General features: G+C 35.0%; 1 protein-coding gene across 1 annotated transcript in view; it reads right to left on the reverse strand.

Moving 5' to 3' along the window:
- Window positions 1–21,813, reverse strand: part of GALNTL6 (polypeptide N-acetylgalactosaminyltransferase like 6) — a 1,377,865-nt gene that overhangs the window by 860,725 nt on the left and 495,327 nt on the right. Inside the window, exon 3 of the mRNA XM_063460019.1 lies at window positions 12,575–12,713. Coding sequence (XP_063316089.1) covers window positions 12,575–12,713 — 139 coding nt within the window. The remainder of the gene's footprint in view (window positions 1–12,574; window positions 12,714–21,813) is intronic.

Genomic DNA, 21,813 nt, shown 5'->3' on the forward strand with positions numbered 1-21,813 from the left:
GGTTTGTCAATTTTCTTACCGTTAAGGACCAGGGCTGTTTTTACATTTCTGCGGTGTTTGTGTTTAGCTGTAATTTTTCTCTTACTTATTTACTGTACCCACACATATTACATACAGTTTGTCTCACCATTAAATTGTCTTTCTAAAGATACAATTATTTTCATCAGTATAATTTAATATAACATTTGTTTATAAAATATGATATAAAACACACTTTTTCTAACTTTGACCCCCAAAATCTGTTACACATCTACCAGCACCAAAAAACACCCATGCTAAATAGTTTCTAAATTTTGTCCTGAGTTTAGAAATACCCAATGTTAACATGTTCTTAGCGTTTTTTTGCAAGTTGTAGGGCTATACGTACAAGTAGAACATTGCTGTTTCAAAATATATATTTTTTAAATGTATGAATAGTGACAATGTCACACGGTTATCTGTCATAAATCTCTGAATCACACTTCACATGTACATCTTTTTTTAAAGTAGACAACCCAGGGTATTCAATATGGGGTCCAATATGTCCAGTCTTTTGTAGTAGCCACTTAGTTACAAACACTGGCCAAATTTAGTATTTATATGTGTGTTAAAAATGCAAAAAACTATTTTGAACGCTAACTTTGGCCAGTGTTTGTGACTACTAAAAAAAGACTGAGCATACCCCATTTGCAATACCTTGGGCTGTCTTCTTTTGCAAATGGTATGCCATCATAGGGGTAATTCTCATTCCTGGGCTACCATACGCTCTCAAAGGCAACATAACCAATCTGGCAAATTTTAATGGGAAATTAAAGCCTAATATTTAACCCTGTAACTTTCAAAAACTATAAAACTATAAAAACCTGTACATGGGGGGTACTATACTTATAATTAGGAGACTTCTCTGAAGACAAATATTAGTGTTTCAAAACAGTAAAACATACAACAATGATATCATTAGTGAAAGTGCCGTTTGTGTGTGAGAAATTCAAATAACATCGCTTTCACTGACAATATCATCGCTGTGATATGTTCTACTGTTTGGGAGATGGAGGAGGACACAGTTCCTTTGAATGGACCCGGCCATAGTTGAATCCAGGAGGGCCTGTGATTCTTGGCCTGCATCCCCTGTTGTGGGAGGTAGAAGGGGTTCTGGGTTGGGATAATTAGGGCCATCAGCCCCATCTCTACATGCTTCCATATTTTGGTTTGGCAAGTAGCAAAGGATAGAAGGAAATAATAAGAATCCCAGCCAGACAGGAAAAAATGGGCCCAAGCCTAAGGTACAGTAACCCAGATGGTGGAATGGTGCACAGCCCAAATTGAAAAAGGACAAGAAACTAAAAAAAATGTACCTAACAGCAATAAATTCCAGGGGTTGAGTAACCCCACACACCAATACCTGCACAAAAAAAAACCCTGGAAGAAGAACACAAAAGGAGCCATGCTGCGTTCCCGTGACAGCGCACCGAAGCGAAGCAGGCTTCGCCCCCCGCAATGGCCGGCGAGCGCAGGGAGTGCTCGCGCCCCAAACTCTCCTACCGCCGGGTATAGAACAGGAAAAACTGTGCAGGTATGAGGTTAGGCACACGAGGCAGTAAAAAGGAATGGTGCAGTGTCAGTAAGGCGGAGCACAACCGCAGCTGCCACGCACACTACCATAGTAAGGAAGGAAGGGGGGAAAAGCAAAAACCCTGCCAAGAGCCGAGATTCCCAACCTGTGCTTACTAAAATTTTAGCACAGGCAGGGAAGCACGGTCACATCCCAGAACATAGCAGGCAGAGACCCTGCCAGCAAACATACCATCAAATAAAGTTAATAAATAACAATGGTAAAACTCCAAACTCTATGCAAATACAAAGTACACAGAATGAACAGAAAAATGTATACGTAGCTGGTTTGAGGAGCAGCAAAGAAAGAGAGAGAAGCTGCATGCTAGTTCAAGACACTTTATAGACTGTCCCTGTATCATGATTGTTACTAAGCAGAGTTGTTATGTTTGATCTTTTGTTTATAATTTCTTTCAAGTTAAATTTTTTCTCTTTGCTGCTGAGGAATATTAAAGAAAGAGAAAGCATAATAGGAGCCTCCGTGTCATTAATAAAATTATATATATATACACACACACACACACACACACGTGTGCAATTTAATATGTGTATATTAATATAAAAATACACTTAGTGTGACATAATATATGCATACATATTATATATATATACATATATATATTTTTTAATTTACTAAACATTAGTTTTTTCTATTTTACAGATGCAGGGAGGCTGCCTGACAGCCCAGGCAGTCTCCCTGCAGGCAGCACTGTGGACGCCTATTGCGGCCATGTGATTGATCTTTCAGAGTGCTCACATGTCCCATGGGGGCCTAATTTTCTGAGGGGGGACTGTCTGGGCTGTCAGGCAATCCCCCAGACCAGGAGCAACACTGATCGCCGGCAGGGGGAACATCAGTGGTCGGTTATGTAATCTATTACCATTTTTGTCTGACATACCTAAAACATCTGCAGTTCTTAAGGAGTTAATCCTAGGATCCCACAGTATCACAAGTACTAGCTAGAATATTTGGACTACTCCTACTAATACTAGGTGTGGCGCTACTGAATGGCACAGTTACACTGGTGTTGGTGGTAACTGTGCCAGTGCTCTGAGCTGTAGTGGACATGTCAGTGGAACTGGTAGCAGGTAAATGTATACCAGACTCCGCAAAAAAATAGGTGGTCCACTACAGGTTGTCGCAGGTGGTACCAAAGGAGAAGAGTGCATGTTAGCTGGTTGAGAATAAGGTGGACTGCTTCCTGATGCATGTGCTGATCTTGTCATCTGGTCAATTGACCAGTATGCAGTTCCGGAAATTCAGAATTTGCACAAATATCTGAATGATCTGATCTGATTCGGCCAAATTGCAATTCTTCTGAAAAAGTCTACATCCTAATCCAATATACCTGCAATTTGCCTATTAATTAAACACAGAAAGTGTGACAAAACTACAAAACTGACAAGTGTGACAAAACTATACATTTTATGTGGTCAAGTTACTTGCCCTGTGTCCGGGAGATAAATCTACCGAACACCGACCACTCCCTGGCTCAATAAGTCTTGTGTGGCCGCTGTTTGTATAACCGAACAACACGTGCTGGAGAAAATGGTGGCCATCTTGTCACATGAATGCAGGCACGGGAACTTGGTCGTGTGTGACTTAAAGTTCCACAAACATGACGTCACAAACACTGGTAAAACCATACAAACGCCTGCTTCTTTCCCCGACAAGCCAGGAGAGCGATATTCAGTAGGTTTGTTCATATGAACAAGGTGAACAAACGCTACCTATGAGCCAGGGGAACAATTCATCCTTTTGTTCAGTTTGGAACTCCCAAAATTGAGCCACTGCTACCACTGAAACTCTGGAACTGATTTGGGCAGACGCCTCTTGAGCGATCGGTCAAATACCAAGCGTTTTTAAAGGAAACAAGCTCATATCTAATGTTATCTTCAATTAATTTTGAGACTGTTACAAGAACCATCGTTTCTGCTTGTCACAATATTTACCAAGCCCCCAAACCATAGCTGATTATCACTTATTAGCTTTCTTTAATTCTAGGCTGCTTTAAATCTCTAAATTGTCTGTGTCGATACTAATAGTTTGGCAAATGCAAAAAAAGTTGAATCCAACTGTGCCATTTAATGATCTACATGCCTAAATGAAGCAAGTGCAGCTAGTGATATCATTTCACCAGGGGAGAGAGAATATAAATGTCTCTTAAAGCAAGAATATTAGATTATAATAAAAATTAGAAAAAAAAATACATCTGTATTATCTAAAAATCTGAGTTAACATTGAATAACATATATTTATTAACATATGCCTATGTATGTATGTATTTGTGTCTGTATGTCTGTGTGTATAAATTGCAAGTCAATAACAGGACAGAGCCTGACTGCATCAAAGGTTCTGTGAAAACATAATTCCCTTGCTCAGTAAGATTTCAGATCCATTCAGATGTAATCTTCCACAATATTGTGAAGAAAATTCTTATGGCATTTTAAGCAGAGGCTTATGTCCTTTACTACTCATCCAAAACACAATAGGTACAATAATAATACAATAACATAAGAATGCGTTCGTGTTTAACCACTAGACTGAAGATACAATTCCATCTGGAATTTTCTGACATTTTTCTATCAGAAGAATAGAAACACGTAATAAAATCCATACTTTCAAAACTACAATACCAGCAAAATTTGATGTATCTATAAAAGAGCCGAAAAATATGTGATCATATTCATTCAAAATGACAGGAAAATAGAAGAAACTGAGTGTACCAAAACATGCTATCATCAAGTGAACCATATTTATGCTGAGAATAGTATTACAATCTGGATACAGCATGCACAAATTACCTCGATCTCTTATTTTTTGACATCATGTTAGAATCATTTAGGCATTATCTCAAAAATAAAAATAAGCTATTCTAATTTACTGAATGATGCCAGAAAAAGGTCAGAAAGTGAGTGCTTATAACTCTACCACATTTTTGATCATGTAGTCAACTTCATGCTAACTAGACAATATTGTCAAACAAATGGTTTTCAATTACAAAATTCCGGTTTACATAGTTACATAGTTACATAGCACATCAAGTTCAGCCTTCCTCACATATGCTGTTGCTGTTGATCCAAAAGAAGGCACTTCCAATTTTGCCACAAACTAGGAAAAAAATCCTTCTTGACCCCAAAATAGCAGTCAGATGTCTCCTTGGATCAAGCAGCTATTATCCCACTAATTAGAAATTATATCCCTATATGTTATGTTTTGTAAGTATTTATCCCATTGCAGTTTAAACATCTGTAATGACTCTGACAAAACCACCTCTTCAGGCAGACAATTCCATATCCTTGTTGCTCTTACTGTATAAAAAACGTTTCTTTGCCTTAGATGAAATCTCCTTTCTTCCAGTCTAAATGTGTGACCTCGTGTCCTATGTATAGCCCTGTTTATGAATAGATTTCCAGATAAAGGTTTGTACTGGCCCTGAATATATTTGTATAAAATTATCATATCCCCTCTCAGGCGCTGTTTTTACAAACTAAACAGATTTCATTTTTTTAACCTTTCTTCATAACTAAAATGCTCCATTCCTTTTATCAATTTTGTAGCTCGTCTCTGGACTTTTTCTAGTGCCATGATATCTTTCTTTAGAACAGGCGCCCAGAATTGCACAGCATATTCAAGGTGTGGTCTTACCAGCGATTTATAAAGAAGCAAAATTATATTTTCATCCTGAGAATTTATGCCCCTATTTATACATGACAAAACCTTACTGGCTTTAGCAACTGCAGATTGACATTGCATATTGCTGCCTAATTTGTTGTCTATAACAATTCCCAAATCCTTCTCGTGTGTGGTTATCCCTTATGCACTACCATTTAGTGTGTAAGTTGCTTGTGCATTCTTAACCCTGAAGTGCATAACTTTGCATTTCTCTACGTTAAATTTCATCTGCCATTTTAGTGCTCAGTCCCCCAATCTATCCAAATCCCTCTGCAGCAAAGCAATATCCTGCTCACATTTTATTACTTTACAAAGTTTTGTGTCATCAGCAAACACTGATACATGACTTTCAATGCCTATTTCAAGATCATTTATAAATATGTTAAATAGAAGTGGTCCCAAAACAGAACCCTGAGGGACACCACTTACCACTTTTGTCCAGCCTGAAAATTTACCATTAATTACAACTCGTTGTACTCTATCCTTAAGCCAATGTTCTACCCAAGAACAAGAATATTCATCTAGACCAATTTCTTTTAGTTTGAAAAATAACCTATTGTTAGGAACCGTATCAAATGCCTTGGCAAAATCCAAGTAGATCACATCCACTGCAACACCCTGATCTATACTTCTACTTACTTCTTCGTAGAATGCAATTAGGTTAGTTTGACATGACCTATGTTTCATAAAACCATGCTGATTATTGCTAATAACAAAGTTCTTCCCAATGAATTCCTGAATATTATCCCTTAATAGCCCTTCAAATATTTTCCCAGTTACAGAAGTTAAGCTCACAGGTCTATAATTTCCAGGCAAGGATTTTGAACTCTTTTTAAATATAGCAACAACATCTGCCTTCCTCCAATCCTCCGGTAGAACACCTGAAACAAAAGAATCTTGAAAAATGAAATACAGAGGTTAACTTATTTCCACACTTAGCTCCTTAAGTACTCGTGGGTGAATACCGTCAGGCCCTGGAGCTTTATTTACATTAATTTTCTTTAATAGCTCTAGCACCTTGTCTCGAGTTATCCAATCACAAGTTATTTGCAAGTTTTTTGCAGCAATCATTTGCATATCTCTTGCCATAGGATTCTCATTATGATATACTGAAGAAAGCAACCAGCCAATTTTGTTCTGATTATTTTATTATGAAGCTAAGCTGTCTATTACCAGTCTAATTCATACAAAATGTGATGCATTGGGTTACATTCTGAAATATGAACAAGGGGGGAAGAGTCAGTGCTAAATAACAGGAATAATAAGCAGCAACCCAAAAAAGGGAATCCCTCAAGACCCTTAATAAAACAAGCTAAAAGATGTGAAGGGGGTAAGGACTGCACTAAAAGCTAGTAACAGGTGCCTAAATCAATAGAAACCAGAACAAATGGTCTAAATGGATTAAACACTAACAAATAAACCTATATAAGTAATGGGAAACAGTGAGGAATAAAACATCTCACATAAGACAACAGAATAAAAAAAGATCTGTCCAGATAATAAAATAAAACAGCCGATAGCGTAATATTGTAAAATCCAATGGTAAAATAGATAAGAGGAAGGTAATACACTCACATTTGTGATGGATTTAACCAGCTCTGGGGTGAAGGGCATGTAGTGTATACTCTCTATTTTTAAACTTACAAATAAAAAATAAGTACCAACCTCCAACAAGAAATAAAATCTTTGATTTAAAAAATATATATTTTAATATTAAACACTACACCTCATTTCAAATGCTAATATATATTGACTATAATTACTAGTTTTATTATACTGTATAGGAAATGTGGCAACAAATTGTGTTACCTTGTAAATTGTCTCATCATAAACATATGTATCATATACCAATGAGATAGTCTTCCAGACTGAGAAAAAGGAGAGTAAAACTAACACGTGCTGAGAAAGTGGATATGGTTAAACATAATTATGAGTTAAAACAAAGAATTGCTAATAGAGGCTACTCCTATAATAAGTATAAAATGAGTATCTACTTCAACCATGTGACTCTAAAATTAGTAGGGTTTAGATGGAAAAAAATTATCAATCTATGGGGAGTGTTCAATGTCTCCATGCAGAGTCTGGAAACGCTGAACATAGGTGCTGCACCCTGAGCACCACTGAGATAGAAAGTGCCTCTAGTGGCCATATGTGTGCCTGCCACTAGAGATGCTACTCGACAACAATATAAACATTGCCTTTTTCTGAAAAGTTTGTTTTCATTTTCAGCCTGCAGGGACAGGCTATAGACACCAGAACCACTCCATTAAGCTGTAGGGGTTCTGGTAAATGTATTGTCCCTTAAAGTTACACCTTTATGCATCAAATTATGGTAGAAACCTGTGTGCCATTACACAGCTGTACTCATTTCACTCGCCATGTGTCGAGGGTCCTGTTGCAGCAGAAATAAGAAGATCATCTTGAATGAACATTTTTGTTCTGTTCTCAGCTTGTATCAAACCTGTCTATCAAAATTTACACGACAATGATTATAAACTAACTTCTCACAGGCATTGTTTCATTTTTGCAAGTGACTTGTGGTTATGACAACAAGGTAGAACTCTGCTGGGTTTCTGAACTAATGTATTAACTGTTTGGTGACAATCCTGAAATTGAATACAACTATAGATTGTGTAATCTGCAGCATATGGTTTAGAAGGCTCGATTTGGGGTTAGTCATCTACTGTTTTTATATGAACTTTTGGTATTTAAGTGGTTGAAGAAAATAGATTTTCATATATATAATCAGATCACGTTCACAATTAGTAAAATAATTTTAACTCAAATACAACAAATAATATTAAATATATTTAATGTATACAACTACTATTTGTAGAAACCACCCTTTTATTAGGTTGGTTGTTTAGGTGGGGTTTGTAAATATATCAGAAAATAATTCCATTCTGCACTCCGAATGTACTGTTTAAAGAAAAATATTGCAGAATAGGCAAAAAATGGACAATAAATGAGAGATGAAAGATGGAGCAATGCTGTCTATTGCTCACTTTCAGAGGAATACCAAATTAATCGTGGTTATATTACAGTCAAAAAGAATATTGCAAAGCCCCTACTGCACTTAAGACAAATATTGTTTATACTGCCTTCTTTTTAAATTGTATAATTGATATGTACATTCCTAAAAGAACATATAACTAACATTTTACAAATGTAATATTTTTACAACTGCTTAAAGTATACTTTGAAAACGTAGGGTTTTTAAAATAAAATACACTTGAATGCATTCTAATGACAACCATAAAACAATGAGAAAATAATAATAATAATAATAATAATAATAATAATATAAAAATAATAATAAAAATAATACTAAAGCTTTTCTTAGTCAACATAGACTTTGGTATGTTCTTAGCTATATCATTTTAATTGCACATTAGAGGTGATTATCTATACTAAACATAATTTTACTCTCTCTAGAAATACAAACCATACTTCTGATGTTTTCAGAATCCCAAGCTTAGCAAATTCTCTTACATTTTCCTTCCCACACTATGATTTATTTCTATTGATCACACCTCCTGCTGATTCATTTTATGTGAAGTGTATGAGAGAGTTCAACTGCTAAAATTGTCATAGCAGGGTGCAAAAAACCCTTTTAAGTATAGAGTAACCATAGTTTAAGGTCTAAAACTGTGTACACATTACTGAGACAGATATAGAAGCGCAACATGACTTGAATGAATTCTTTTGATTGGGAAGATCAAATACAAAAAAAAAATTAGCACTTCTGCTTTTGTAAAGTTCAAACAGAACACTTAATTAAAAAGCTAAGGACGGAATACAAGGCTGTTTGTTTGTTTATTTGATCAGTAATAACAAGCCACAGAAGTAAATAAAAAGCCATTGTGGATTCATTGAACTTACAGCTATGACTATCAAATCAAAAGTTTTTGAATCAATTTGATTTGGATTGTATGTGTTACAATTTACATAGTCAATGATGTATTTGAACAGATTGCAGCAATCTCACAATACATATTTTTGATAATTGTGTTCATTGTCTTTTTTTCACCCAGTAATGTTATTTTGTAATAGTAGAAAAAAAAAATCTATTACTGGAGCAATGCCAGTGTGACTACAGATCATTACAGTATGTTTTGTATAAACGTTAAAATTCTTGTAAAAGGTTATTTATAAAATATTTTACCAGGAAGGGTATATTGAGATTTCTCTTGTTTTCAAGTATGCCCTGGATCCACAAAACTTTGCATTGATACAATAGAGTACAAAATAATATTCCAAAAAATAATACTTTCTCTCTCTCTCTCTCTCTCTCTCTCTCTCTCTCTCTCTCTCTCTCTCTCTCTCTCTCTCTCTCTCTCTCTCTCTCTCTATATATATATATATATATATATATATATATATATACACACACACACATACACACACACACTATATTTTATATATATACATACACACTATATTTATATATATATTTACTATATTTATTTTACACACACACACACACACACACACACATATGGTATAATAGTAGTACATATATAAACACACACACACACTACTATTATATAGTAGTGTGTGTGTGTGTATATATATATATATATAAATAAATATATATAGTCAACAATGATAGGTGCATTCTGTATTTAGATATGTTGCCATAGATCTCTTGAAGGATTTTAGATTGAATGAAGATTTGACTGTCCATGAGGTTATTCCATAATTGCGGTGCTCTGTAGGAAAATGAGGAACAATCCACTTTATTTTTGTATAGCGGTATGCTAAATGAAGTGCTTGTACTGGATCAGAGGTTATAGGAGGTGGTAACAGCTGGGCAAAGCATTCTACTGGGGTAATGTGGGAGCTTCCCAGAAAAGTTCTTATACACAAGGCTGGAGAGATGAAGAGTGTGTTGGGAATCCAGCGATAGCCAGTTTATCTCTTTTAACATGTCACAATGGTAGGTTAAGTAATTACATTCTAGTACAAAGCGGCAAAATTAATTATACAATGTATTAGGTTTATGAAGGTGGGTTTGCAGCTCAGGTGCATACACTACATCCTCATAATCAATGACTGGCAATTAATGGAACTCTAGGTGAATTATGGTACAAAAAGATTGACTGCAAGACAATATAAATTGGAGTTGACTACAAAATCCATTGGTGTCTAAATCTTTTTGACACTGCTTGCTAGTGAAGGTAGATCACCTATCCTTTACTGTGGAATTTTTGAGACATAATCATGCAATGACAAATAAATTTTAAATATATTTTTTAACATAAGTATAGTATATTGCATTATATTTTTTCCTCACCTTTATCTTAGATTGCCACATAGAAAAAATAAAAGATACTGATTTACTGTTAAAATGCATACTAATAATAAAGCTTGCTCTGTTTCATGTGAGCACATGCTAAAAATCTAAGCAATATCTTGTAATATCTCCAATACCAGGACAGCTCCCTTACAGTATTCAGTTTCAAAATGTAAATTTTTCCACTCTTGAATTCTAACTCTCTGCTATAAGAGATATAATATTGTGTGGAATGCAGTTTTAAGATTTTGTTTGTTTGTTGTTTTTTTTATTTCAATAGAAGCAGGGCAAGACATTTTGCTATATATTGGAAGCAAGAAAATATGATGCCAGTCGAGCTGATGCACGGTATTGTGTCCAAGCCAACATTTTTGACACTGACAGTATTTCTGCACAATGGGATCTGTACATTTTGTTGTCTTGTCTTGTCTGCGGATTTATAAATTCTGCCAGTATACAGCTTTGTAAGCAGTAGTCTGATGGATAACTGCATAGAAAAGAAAAAGTCCATTGAATAATGATGATTGACTGAGTAGTCAGGATTTGGCATGGATTTAAAATGTGCATATAAAGGCAGGCAGCCGCCAATTTCCTTATCTACTTCTCGTAAAAAATTATGAGAAATCTGTGGGAACAATGCTATCACAATTCTATTCTATTAAATGTCTCCTCTGCCTAACAACAATTTGAAAGCTGACCTTTTATGTCCCAGTATGTGATATTGTGCACAATGCCTCCTTAATATCCAGCAGGTGACAAGTCTATGCAAATACCAACCAACACAGCACAAATACCACTGAATTAAATATTAATTGCATCCAATGTGTCAGAAAATTCTATGTTAAGCTTTAGAACCACACAATAATAAGTAAACTCAGATTTTTGGCCTCCAAAAAAAAATCAGTTGTAGTTGTTTGGATGAAAGAATATATACTATCCATGTGTATATACATTATGTGTATATACATTACATGGACAAATGTATTGGAACACATCTCTTAATTATTGAATTCAGGTGTTTCAATCAGACCCACTGCCACAGGTGTATAGAATCAAGCACCTTCCCATACAGTCTGCACTTAGAAGCATTTGTGAAAAAAGGTGTTGTTCTGAAAATCTCAGTGAATTCAAATGTCAGCCCTGCTAGATATTCCACAGTCAACAGTAAGGGGTATTATTAGAAAGTGGAAACATTTAGGAACAGCAGCAACTCCGTTACAAAGCAAAAGACCACATAAAGTGGTCAATGAGCAAGGTCACAGAGCGTTGAGGAGCATGGTACATAAAAGTCGCAATGCTCTTCTGATTCCATAATGGAAGAGTTACAAACATCCACTGCCATTAATATCAGCCTCAAGGAATGGGTTTTCATGGCTAAGCAGCTGCATGCAAGCCTCACATTACCAAGTACAATGCCAAGCATTGAGTGTAAAGCATGCTGCCACTGGACTCTGGAGCAGAGGAAATGTGTTCTGTGTAGTGATGAATAACTCTTCTCTGTTTGGCAGTCTATTGGGAGAGTTTGGGATTGGCGGATCCCAAGAAGCTGTTACCTGCCTGACTGCAAACTCTAAAGTCTGGTGGAGGATGGATAATGGTATGGGGCTGTTTTTCAGAGTTTGGGCTAGGCCCCTTCATTTAAGTGAATGGAAATTCTTTATGCTTCAGCATACCAAGACATTTTACAATGCTATACTTCCAACTTTGTGGGGAAAGTTTGGAGAAGGCCAGATTCTGTAATATACTGGATGTATTGAAACTTTATGGCAAAACATGTTTACATCCAAAAAGTCTTATAAATTGCTTAAATGTTCTTAATTTAAGAAAATGCTTACAATTCACTACATCATTAAAATTAAATAAAGGCAACCATGCATTTATAGCTAAATTGATTAGATTAGTTATAGATTTATGGTATTAAACCGATTATACAGAGAAATCAATGTTTTCTTCTGGACTTTCTTTGGAACTTAATGAGTTAATGTACATGTTAAAAAAAAAATTCTACTTACTTAGGATGTCGAATATCAGGCAAGGACCTCTCCAGAGCAATGTTGTTGCTAACAAATATATTAAAACCATTTTCTCTGTAAACAGTGTCATCTTGCTCTAATTCAGTAAGAGGGTATGGTTTTCCGTGTTCGCCTTTCCCTAGAAAAGGAAATAAATGAAAAGTTATACAATTCCTCCAGGAAAGTATATCACTCAAATTTCATTTTTGTATAATCCCAGTGGCATTCACCTATATTGGTAAGTTAAAATGGCTTAAATAGCTATTGCAATGGATGAGATATTTCCTAGCTCTTAATAGAATTGGCTGTAAAGAAAGTAATTTACCCTTTAGGATTTAGAATCATTAAAGTAGGTCTCAAAAGAACAGTAAAATACTGATATATCACTGAAAAATGAATCACAACCTATGCACAACAATTGTAATCAAAGTGTTGCAAAGTAACTCATCAGAAACCTATGCAACTAAAATTATTTACTTAACCAGTACTTCCCAGCATAGGATCACTCAGAGAGAATTACATGCAGAGACAGACTACTAGTCTGCCGCATTCAAATCCTCAGTCTTACTCACAGTGTCTATAAGTAAGAGAAAGATGGAGAAGGGAGTATTGAGACATCTGTCTACCAAATTCAATTTTGTTGTGAGAGTAAGGATTGTAGATATGTTTAGAACTCAATGTCCTATTCCTTAAGTAAACAAATATCAAATTGATCACTTATTATACAGCAATCAAGTAGCTCATCATATGCTCTTACTCAATGATAGAAACAAAGAAACATAAAATGTGAGAGCAGATAAGAACCGTTCGGCCCATCTAGTCTGCCCAATTTTCTAAATACTTTAATTATTCCCTGGCCTTATCTTATAGGTAGGATAGCCTTATGCCTATCCCACGCATGCTTAAACTCCCTCACTGTTAACCTCTACCACTTCAGCTGGAAGGCTATTCCACTCCCCTCTCAGTAAAGTAATGCTTCCTGATATTTTTAAACATTTGTCCCTCTAATTTAAGACTATGTCCTCTTGTTGTGGTAGTTTTTCTTCTTTTCAATATAGTCTCCTCCTTTATTGTGTTGAATAGTAAAATTAGATGAGCAGAGCCAAGTAGCCCAATTTCATCGGTATGGTTGCATGCTGAACAGGGCTGCAGGTGGCCATTGAATCCACCACTGGACCAGTTTGCTTGTTGCGGAAAAGATCAACTTTCCCTGACCGTGAATCGAACCTGAGCCGCAGCAGTGAGAGCGCCGAATCCTAACCACTAGACTACCAGCGAAATGATCTTGAGTGTATTCTCAGAGTATGACAATTATCCCATCTCCAAAAGTGTCTCTAATAACCCATTATTAAATTAAAACAACAACTCAACTGCTATATTACATTGTGCTCAAGTAGCCTTTCAATACTGACTCACACTCAACAAAATATTTGCTGGAAAACAGAGTTTGATATTGTGAAGTGCTCCTTGTAGTAAATGACCTGCCACAGATATAACAAGATGAACATCTTATACATATGAGGTACTTCCAGAAAAAGAATATATAATCTAATATACTTTTTTTCTGTAGTTCTATTTTTGTGCAAAATATATTATTGGCAAAATTGTTAACAACAATAATGTTTGCATATTTTATTATACTAAATAATGTGTTAAATATCCAAATATGGCATTGAATTCAAATGCTGCTTAATTACATAGGATTCATTGATAATCAAAGGGTTTAGCAAGTGAGGCATCTATTTGTTACACAGTGACCATCAATACACTGACAACCGACTTGCAGTACTTAGGCTGAAGTAGCTAAGTTGGGAAAGTGATTTTTAGCAGCTCAAGTATATTTTTCTTAATTTTGTTACCAGTCTTTATTTGCCATACCACCAAATTATTGACAGTGCCCTGCTCAAGTATACACCCTGAATCTGCTGCTTCATGTTACCACAACTCCCTGCTTAGTGAATAGGTCTGATACATACATACTTAGTGAATAGGTGTGATACATGTCTATACATACATCTATATATATATATATATATATATATATATATATATATATATATATATATATATATATACACACACACACACCAATGCTTTAGGAGCACAACAGCATATGCATGCTTTTTATATAATATTGCTAAATCATTTTTTTAAATGTCCAAATTCTCAAAAACAGGAAACAGTTGGTGATCAGATTTCCAGTAGAGAAAAATACAATAACAGTATGTTGATTTTCATTTTGATTGATATATGGAACATGCTATTCTGATGTCCAGTAACAAATGGTTGAAGGTAAAAAAAAAGAACAACTTGCTTTGTCTGTCAAACTTCTATACACAGAAAACCAATAAAACCCAGAAGAATTGCTCATGTAAATAGCTAACTTTTAATTCAGTATGAGTGAAACATTTTAGCGTTAGACTATTTGGTCTATCTACCTATACTTTATTTCAGCTAAATATATAAAAACAAGTAAGGTGAATTCACAGATTTTAATTAGAATGGCTCATTTATTTCTAGCGAGGTACTATTTAAATTGAAATCCCTAGTTAAATGTCATTTTCAACAGGCAAAAAAAAAGCTACAAGAGTTTTTTGTATTTATCCATGGTACCTTAAAGGTACCTTAAACAATCCGTTTTCCTGGCACTGGAGGGTCCCTCTCCCTCCCACCCACCAATTCCCAGTTACTGAAGGGGTGAAAACCCCTTCAGTCACTTACCTGAGTCAGCAACATGTCCCACGTCGCTGCCTGCTCCTCCCCTGCCGCTCCTCCTACTGGCTCCGTCGGCCGGTGGGCGAGACTGATCCCGCCCACCAGGCGAGGAGACCTAATGCGCATGCGCGGCAATTCCGTGCATGCGCAGTAGGTCTCCCCATAGGAAAGCATTGAAAATTAATTTCGATGCTTTCCTATGGGGATTTGAGCAACGCTGGAGGTCCTCACACAGCGTGAGGACGTCCAGCGACGCTCTAGCACAGGTTTCCTGTGCTATGGACCAGGAAGAGACCTCTAGTGGCTGTCTAGTAGACAGCCACTAGTAGACAGCCACTAGAGGTGGAGTTAACCCTGCAAGGTAATTATTGCAGTTTATAAAAAACTGCAATAATTACACTTACAGGGTTAGGAGTAGTGGGAGTTGGCACCCAGACCACTCCAATGGGCAGAAGTTGTCTGGGTGCCTACAGTGTCCCTTTAATGACGATGTACAATAAACACTTACAGCCAAAGTGCTGCAAATCTAGAAGAACTATCCCTGCAAAATAATAGATTTTCAAAGTCCCATAAGGATATGCAATATTTAATCTTTCTTGGTTTTCATCAAGCTGTGTGCCATAGCAAGTGATTTATTCAGTAAACTACATATGGCAGCAATGTTGAAACTCTGGCACGCGTATAGCCCTCTGCTCTGCTATGTTCACAATGTTGCAGGTAAAGCAAGACACCTGGGCTTTTCTGTTGAAGCAACTGAAGCAGGTATCTGGCTCTATGCTTGGCAACTTCCTGTGACTGCAATATGACCCATCATGCAATCCCACTGTCACATGGATAAGATCTATCAGTATCGCTTTGTACTGCTTCCTCTTCTGCTTACGTACATAGAAAGTGATCATGAGGTGTTATGTAGTTGGGCCATGTCAGTTTTAATTCTTGGGGATTTTCATTTTTGTTCAGATCCTCATTTTCAAAGTCTTTAAATTTCAAAGGATGCATAGAGTAAATTATACCTCCAGGTTTCTTGAATAATAACAATTTGTTTCATGAGGAGCAAGTCATAATTTCAATAATGTGTATTTTAAGGGATTTGTAAAACATTTTGGTTGACAAGATGCCCTTTACTATTTCTGTTTTACATTAATTCTCTATACAAATTTGTAAATGTATCTTGGATTTTTTAAATTATGAATACCTTTTAAAAATACTTTAATTTCACCTCAGATTAGATTTATATGTTAAAAGCACTTTAAGAGAATGGTCCTTAAGTAAAGAAGAGTTAATTTGTTCACATAGTTATGTGACGTTTTAGTTTTCCTGTTTAATTGCAGTGTTGGCACTTTGAGATACATAATTTGGTTTGAGTTGCAGTTTGGGCACTCGGGGGTCAAACACCTTGTCATCAATTACATATGATAATATATTAATCAAATAAGAATCATTAACACAGTCAATTCATGTTCCATTGGAATTCCTTATATGTGTTTTAGAGGAATACCATTATCGAAGAATTTGCAATGCTTAAAGGGCAGTTTTTCTGTGTTAAATTGCCCGTGTCATATTGTTTTGTGCCATGCAATAGTATTCCTGCCAAGTTCAATTTACATTTTAGACCATAAAATTTAGCTTATTTTGTGCAAGAGAAATAGGGTAAGTCAAACATCTTATTTCTTGTGCTTGCAAATAGGACTTGCAAGATTTTTTAAGTATTTATTGGAAAATGTAAGTGCACCACTGATTTCTAGTAATGTGAATGGCTTCTATGTGTATGTGAGAACAAACATAAATTTCATGTATCTAAAAGGCTGAGCTCAAGCACGTTATTTGTCAAAATCATTGTTTCCAGGAACAAAAATGTCCATCAAATGCTGTAGCTGTGAGAAAAGCACATATAAAACTGTTTTTGTAAACGGTATACAATCTGTTGCTCAATACATTTCCTTAACAATTAGTATTAATTAACCCTCAAATTTACTTTCCTCATAAATAATTATACAATTGAATATATAACATATATATTCTGGTTTGAACAGTTTTTGTTGAGACTGGGTCTGCTGAATAAACTCTGTGTTCATTTTGAGGCTGTTCTTGTCTGTCCTATATAATGAACTGCCTGTCAATCTTATTGATTAGCTTCAACTTGCAAAAACAGTGTTCATCATTTAGACTGTTCCCCTTGATCCATTTAATCATTTTGTAGTTTTGTGAATAACACCAACTGTTATGACATCATTGATTAAGAACTCTGTTAGTTGCATTAAATAGTTGCTTATTACCACAATTTGCTTTTTTAAAATGTGGATGGATAGATAGATAGATAGGTAGATAGATAGATAGGTAGATAGATAAATAGATAGATAGATACATAGATAGATAATCAACATTTTACTTATTTTATTGTATTACTACTCTATGATAAAATCCCAATGTGAAAAACAGTGCTGTTTTAGCACGTGTGAACAATTCTTCAAAATATTATAAATTTGGCATAAACTGACATTGAAGTAAAACGAATGATTATTCATGATTATTTATTTCAAGTAAACAAATTTACTGTCATAAACACACAAAATAAGATGGCAAGTTTGTAATAGCACACAAAATAAAAGCTGATACAACCTATTAGAGATTTCAGCACCATGGACAGTGGTGGAAGCATGTTTTCTGCCAATTTCTTTTCATTTTATATTCTCTTGTGCTAGGGCAAAATAAAGAGGTTTTCATTTTGCAGTATAAGGACTTGTATTGGTTACATATATAATTTTACCAACATTTTCATTCTTAAACATGACTTGCTCCTTTGGGATTTTTCTGTTATTTATATATTTTATACTTATTAAAATTTACTTGTGCGTTTTTAAATATTATTGCAGCTTTTTCTTTGTTCTGTTGTTTTATAGGATATTTATAATATTAATTCAGGGAAGGAGATCAGTAGCATGTGTGACAATATGATGTTCTACTTACCTGAACAAGTATGACATCCTCTTTACTGCTTTAATTGGTATCATGAACAGTAATAGAACCATGTATGGTCCAAGAAAAACAAAGAATCGGTCCTTATATTTGCTCTGATATTATGAGGAGAGAGGCTGGAGAGAGAAAATCACTTTGTTTAAGTCTCACCCAATCCTCTTCCAGCATATCCAGCAGTAAAGAATTTGTTTTACTGTACTGATGGTGATAGGATTAAAATCCTATATAACAGGCCATCAATTTTGTATATTCGACTTAATTTTGTATTTCTGCTAATCATCTATTGTCATTGTTACCCAACTTCTTATGAACTCTCATTAACTTTAGTGCTATTTTCATTATCTTGCTTCAAATTCTTGATCAAACAAGTTTGTTATCTCAAGGTTACATTCTGAAAGAAAATGTTCAGTAAAGCTTGGGAAACTGAGCTTTATACATAGTTCTTTGTTAGCAAAGTTGTACTATTGCCAATGAATACTACTTAGCTAATATGGAATGCATATTTATATTCAGTATTTATTAACACTCCCATGGTTTGAGTATGTCAGTTTATAATGCCGTTAAGTATTGGAGGGTATATAATAGCTTTTTATTTTTTATAGGGCTTTTGCATTTGCTTGAATTGTTAAATATTTTATTTCATATAAAGGCATTGTGTAAATGAGACAAATAAATATGTGATACATTAAATAAATGTGTGATATGTGTTCTGGGCAACCATTGTTTAAGAAGAATTAATGTAGATATATCTGGGAATTATACAAGTAAACACAGAGTGACTCACTCTAATATGATCTAAGGATTTAGAAATAAATATTCACTTAACTGTTCGCTGTGTCAAGGAAATTTGAAACCTGAGTGCTGTATAGTACACATTTGTCCAGTTTTGGATTTATTTTTTATTGGTTGATTAATTGTACAGAAACAAAACAAAAAAATGAATATGTGAAGACTTAAGGTAAAAGTATTAAAGGAGTTGTACAGAATGGAGTTGTAGTTTTAAAGTCGCTAAAAGGGAAACTAGATGGAATATTTGTGAGGAGTGGGAAGAGATCTTAATAAGGTCTGTTTTAATAGACATAGATAATCTTCATTGGTATTTTGTAAGGAAAATATTTTGTAATGGTAATTCTATGGAATTAGATTAATAGCAACCTTGTATAAATATATAAAAAATATATATTGTTTATTGGCCTTACAAGATAAAAACATTCTAAGTATTCCTGAGTTCCCCAGCATAATGAGTGTACTGTAATTAGTGATTTATGCAATGTTTTTTTTAGATAGCTCTACTGTACTTTTTATATGAAGTTTAAAGTCTAGTATGAATTCCCATCTATTAAATTGTTTCTTTAGCTGAATGCTGCTATTTAGTCACTAAAGCTATTACTTTTTCTATACATGTGAAATTTCTATTTGTAAAAGTAGATGTACAAGATTTTATTTATGTTCTTTGTTGTTTGGCTATGAATTACAATAAAATATTTTGTCTATGCTTCCATATGAAGCTGACTTGAATGATTAGGAGATCAGGATCCCTGTGGATTATATTAATTTGTGGTCAAGTCATAACTTCCACTAATGAGTGATGATTGTCTATAACATACAGATGGATATAATCTGCACTGGAAAATATCTAGAGCTTGTTTAATAAACTTATTGCTCAGTATCTAATGTTGTTATCTAGTAGGGATGTGCATGGGCAAAAAATTTGGTTCAATTCGGAAATTCGGGTAAGTTAAAAAAAAAGTGTCTGCTTTGGCAATTCGTACCAATGGCATTCGGTTTGGCACTTCCAAAATTCGGCAATTCGGACATTCGTAAGCATCCCTCTCTTGTTTTGCCACTTTTCAGAAATCCAAAGCACTTTGCCACCACAACCACTTACATATCTGTAGAGCTCCCTAACCCTAACCATCACAACCACGTACACATCTATAGGGCTCTCAGTGCCCAGACTGCCACCACAACCACTTACACATCTATAGGTCTCCCAGTGCCAGGAATAAGCTTATTGGTTAAGATTCCTGTCATCATCCATGTAATTTTCCCTCCCTCTCTTGTTTTGCCACTTTTCAGAAATCCGAAGCACTTCGGCACTTTTGAAATTTGGCAATTCGGTTCGGCACTTTAGAAATTCTGCACTTTGGCAATTCATTGGACAATTCAAACTTCGGACATTCGTAAGCATCCCAATGTCTGAAATACATGAAATTTGTCCCAATGTACATTCGGAACAAAACAAATTGCACTTGTCTGTTATATAGCTCTATCTGGAGGTATTTGTTTTATCTTCTGTAAAATTATAAAACATTGCTGAATATGAAGGTGCAACATAATGTTTTAAGAAGATATTATTTGATGGCAAAGGTGTATTAGATGCTTGTTATGTCCCAGAATTTTCCTTTCCAAATCTTTATGTTGATCTATATTATCTCTAAAGTTGTAAATTGCCCCTCAGAAGAATTGATAAGTACGAAGTCTGGAGGTCTAAAATGGCTGCTGTAAGGAAATTGAGATACAAAGTGTATACCTTGCAACATTTAAAATAGACAAATAAGGACATTTTAAGTTTGAGGTGTGAGTAGGAGGTGTGGCCTGTGGCTGCTTTGTTCTAAGAACTTTTTGGTGTCTGCTTAACAATATAAAATGCAACTAAATGCAATTTAGAACAAGAACAATGTATTTTATTTATACAAACTGATTTTTAAACATGTTTATTGTGGGTATTATTGCTCTGGAGCGCTTTTATATACTTAGACAAAAATATGGACTGCCCTTCCTAGTAGGGACATTTTGGAGGTATGAGATGCGAGGTTTTCTGTAGATATCCCATTTGTAACTATACCACAGAGAACGATTTCCATGGTGATTTTAGTGTAATGTTAAAATGGTTTCAGTGTTTTTTTGGATTACGTACATTGCCTGTCTATGGATGTGCTGATCCTGGTCCCGTTCTTGTGTTATACAGTCAACAGCGTGTAATGGTCAGTGTCAGCATCAGCACAGGACTAGGTTGGGGACCAGAATCAGCACATCCAAGTGCATATATCTGGAGCTGATTTTAAGCACATTTCCTTTCTATTATTAATAATCACCAACAATGTAAATACTACACTTTATTCTGTTCTATTGTCCTTTTAATTTTCACATTGCTCCATCTTTAATTTAATTTGAGGACATTACTGAAGGCACTGTTTCCCTGCATTTCCTTTCTATATCTACATATGACCAGAAATAAGTGATTCTGGTTTGTTAGGTTTGAGGTTCAAATACATACTGAGCAAGTGGTAAAAATCTTGTATTTTTTATCATTTGAAATTACTGTTTGTGGTTTGTACATTGATTTTTGTTTTTATTATTACCTCTTCTTGACATCCATTCAGTGTAACTACTATTTAGTCTCCTGCCTGGTAGGATACAGAAGTATGAGTCATATGAGAATGGAATACTCAATTATGTTGTTCATTATGATTGATAAATATGATATAATTGTGATTAAAAAAAAATATTGAGAGGGAGGCTACCCTACCCTCACAGGAACACGG

This window comes from Pelobates fuscus, chromosome 6 (genome assembly GCF_036172605.1).
Source record: "Pelobates fuscus isolate aPelFus1 chromosome 6, aPelFus1.pri, whole genome shotgun sequence".
In the NCBI taxonomy this organism is placed as follows: Eukaryota; Metazoa; Chordata; class Amphibia; order Anura; family Pelobatidae; genus Pelobates; species Pelobates fuscus.